This window comes from Sinocyclocheilus anshuiensis, unplaced genomic scaffold, assembly GCF_001515605.1.
Source record: "Sinocyclocheilus anshuiensis isolate Anshui unplaced genomic scaffold, SAMN03320099.WGS_v1.1 scaffold2327, whole genome shotgun sequence".
In the NCBI taxonomy this organism is placed as follows: domain Eukaryota; kingdom Metazoa; phylum Chordata; class Actinopteri; order Cypriniformes; family Cyprinidae; genus Sinocyclocheilus; species Sinocyclocheilus anshuiensis.
The window spans coordinates 33,102-36,752 of record NW_015536613.1 but is presented as its reverse complement, the minus strand read 5'-3'; the positions used below and the strand labels follow the sequence as shown (position 1 = coordinate 36,752).

At 35.9% G+C, this 3,651-nt stretch overlaps 1 protein-coding gene across 1 annotated transcript in view; it reads right to left on the bottom strand.

Annotated features, from left to right (window-relative positions):
* Positions 1–3,651, bottom strand: part of LOC107703859 (nuclear pore complex protein Nup160-like) — a 68,421-nt gene that overhangs the window by 31,854 nt on the left and 32,916 nt on the right. Inside the window, exons 11-12 of the mRNA XM_016506650.1 lie at positions 3,078–3,161; positions 2,838–3,008 (exon numbers count right to left, since the gene is read on the bottom strand). Of these exons, the coding sequence (XP_016362136.1) occupies positions 2,838–3,008; positions 3,078–3,161 (255 nt within the window). The remainder of the gene's footprint in view (positions 1–2,837; positions 3,009–3,077; positions 3,162–3,651) is intronic.

Sequence of the window (3,651 nt, the reverse complement as noted above, 5' to 3'; positions counted from 1 at the left end):
GATCTAAAATGGTAATTGTGCATTAACAGCTGTCAACCATGTCGGTACGCAAATGCGCTGTCAGAACTTATTTACAGCACATTTTTTATTTTGGTCGCGCATGCGGACCTGCGGACCACTTATGTGCACTCCTGCCAATAAAGATTTAATTCCACAAATATCATAAAACCTCAAATTTGTTTTATTTTGCATTTAGTGTACCAAATCCATACTTAAAAAAATAGCAGCCTTTCTGCAGTAACAGTAGTACTGTGTTGATCCGTAAATTTCCAAAGCCAGTGTAGAATTTCTGTTCAATAAGTTTTGTCTTTCAATCTTTGCCAATTTTCAATCTGGTTTCCGACCGCATCACAGCACAGAGACAGCACTCAAAGATAATGAATAATATTCGCTTAAATTCTGATTCTGGCAAAATATCAGTGCTGGTACTACTAGATCTCAGTCCTGCGTTTGACACTGTTGATCATAACATACAAGAGAGACTGGAAAACTGGGTCGGGCTTTCTGGGATGGTCCTCAAATGGTCCAGGTCATACTTAGAAGGGAAAGGTTATTATGTGAGTATAGGAGAGCATAAGTCTAAGTGGACGTCCATGAAATGCGGAGTCCCACAAGGCTCAATTTTTGCACCGCTCTTGTTTAGCCTGTACATGCTCCCACTAAGTCAAATAATGAGAAAGACCAAATTGCCTATCACAGCTATGCAGATGACACCCAGATTTACCTAGCCTCATCTCCAAATGACCACAGCCCTATTGACTCTCTCTGCCAATGCAGATGCAGTGGGATGGGGAAAAACCCGCCATAAAGTCTCGATAAATGTTTTTTTCAAAGTTAAACTTGAATTAACTTTACATGGCTTTCTAAACATGTGGCTCTTTTGTGCGAGACGCGAGTGCAACAGTAATAGATGTCCGTCTAGAAAATGCGTGAAATATGCATTCTGTGTGAACGGCTTGGTTTCAGTTTTGATGTAAACAAGATCTTCTCCGCATTGATGTTCTCTTTTTCCGCTATATTTTTAATGAACAATGCAGCAGCGCCGCATCTAGTGGCTTCAACTGGATAGGCTAACAAAAACATTATAATGCAACGACATTTACATCGTCATCGCATCTCGTGCGCCGCTGATAAGGCTGCCTCCTTAACGCACACCTAAAATGTGGATTTTTATTTTAAATTCGACGAATATTCGAAATTTTTTTTGACAGCCCTATTAGCCACATTTAAATCTAGACTCAAAACTCATATGTTTAGCTGTTCATTTAGTGAATGAGCACTGTTCTACATCCGAACCGTCTTTAGTCGTGTCACGCCACTCATGTCCAGAATAGACAAGGTTCTTTGTTATTTTATCACTTTCATTTAATCTTTTCAATGCAATTTTTTACATAATTGAACAATATGTGAAGGCTACGTGCTAATGTTTTAACTTTTTTTTACTTATAATTATTAATAGCATTAATAACTAATCTTATTTACTATTTTTATTTTCAAATAGTTAAATCTATAGAAATAAAATAGTTTCAAATTTTTGCAACCAAAAATTTTGGTACCAAAGTCCACAAAATTGTACTGGTATTGGTAGCAACTACTGACATTTGGTACAGTCACAACACTATTCTGCATGTCTCAGCACTCAAAAATGTTATGTGAATGTCCACTCATGCATAAGGGGATTTTTTAATGTCAATGGAGGCATGCGAGAGAACAATGTTTGATCGTAGAACCTTGCTGTGCTATATCCAATTAGTCACTATGTCCAATTATTGTCATATTTACTGCAAACTATACATGTAACTGTACTTTGACCTAATTGAGAAAATGTGACTCCCAGTGTGCACAAACTACTGAATGTACTGCTGGTTACAGACAGAAGGACTCGTTGTTTTGCAGCACTAAAGTTTTGTGAGCACTACTCAGGCAGTGTCCTGCACTAGCTGCAGATACTCATGAAATCCATCTTCAAAATCAGAATATTGCTTCAAATAAATAAATAAATAATTAAATGTTATAACTATAAGGCTATATAAATATAAATATACTATATTTATACTAAGTATAAATAGCGATAGAAGGCTATTTACACTAAGTGAAAGTAACATTTTCTTAGCGATAGATGCTATTTACACTAAGTGCAAATAGCAATGGATTCTGATTCTGTGAAAATAGCAGTATTTTTTAGCCATATGCTATTTAAACTAAGTGCAAATAGATTCCATTTACATTATATTAAAATAGCAGGATTTCCTGATATTTATACTACTTAATGCAAATATTATCTGCACCTCAGTATTGTAGTACATTATGAAACAGTATGCAATAACGTATTAAGTGTAAATTATCATTTTAATTCAAATTGTTAAATGGATGCCACCATATTGGGACAATAAAGCCCTCCCTACACCTACCCTAACCCAACACTTTATTTTCAACTTTTTGATTATTTCCTTCATATTTATTGAAAATAAATGCCTTTCCGATGTGATATGAGATTTGAAAAGAGAGGAAAAAAAGTTTGGTAAAAGCGGTTTCCAACTTGGTTCGATCATGTCAAAAATGACTACGTCACATGCTTTATCATCTATGCCACGCATAAGGGGATTTTTTTTTTTTTTTTTTTTTATGTCAATGGAGGCATGCTAGAGGACTATTTTTGCATTTAAACACACTCCATAAAATATAATTAAACAATATTGCAATTATTAATTGCCAGAATGTGTACTAAGAAAGTAAATGGAGATCATTTTGATTTCATTTGACTTACAAATACACAGAAAAACTTATTTCACTTAATCTAAATGTAGTCTTCCAGCTGTGCGGCTGGGATCTGGTACCTTCTTGAGGACGCAGACCATGGCTGTGGCAGGGCTGATGTGCAGGGCGAGTGGCGTGGACAGCACATCCTGGTACTGCAGGCAGCAGGCGTAAAACTTGGACCAGAACTCCACCTGCAGCAGACGGTAGTCCTCCTGACAGAACTCGTACTCGGTCACGCTACCCTGAAGCTGAAAACAACGTTTAGTGGTAACACAGATGAAGAAATTAACACAAAGGGGAAAACAGCACCACCTTACCTCATTTTCCACTGTGACCGTAACCTCTTTCTTCAGCTCCTCCCACGACAAGTCAGAATATCGCTCTGTACCTCGCTTGTAAATCTGGACAAAAGGAATGAATGCATCTAAATAAATCTAATGTGAACTATGCATTTACCTGCTCCAATTTAAGACCCTTTTGAGGCCTAATATCATAAAACAGGTAAAATAATTATAATAAATGTTCCTCTGTTTTTTTATTTTACAAATAACTAATGGCATTACGAACAGCTGCCCTATCGCAATACCAGTGTTGGGGAGTAACTAGTTACATGTAACGGAATTATGTAATTTAATTACATAATAAATGTAACCGTAATCTGTTACAGTTACTGAGAAAAAAATGTGTAATTAAATCAGTTACTTATAAAAATGTTAACGATTACAAAGAGGGGCTACATCTGAATATTTCACACATACAAAGATTTGATTGATTTCTTTCCAAAATTGCATTGACTGCTTTAAAATATGAGACACCAATGTTTCAGGAGTTTAGGACACATGCTTATTCGATAACGGTTTCATTTCCTATTCAGGTTTTTATTTATATATA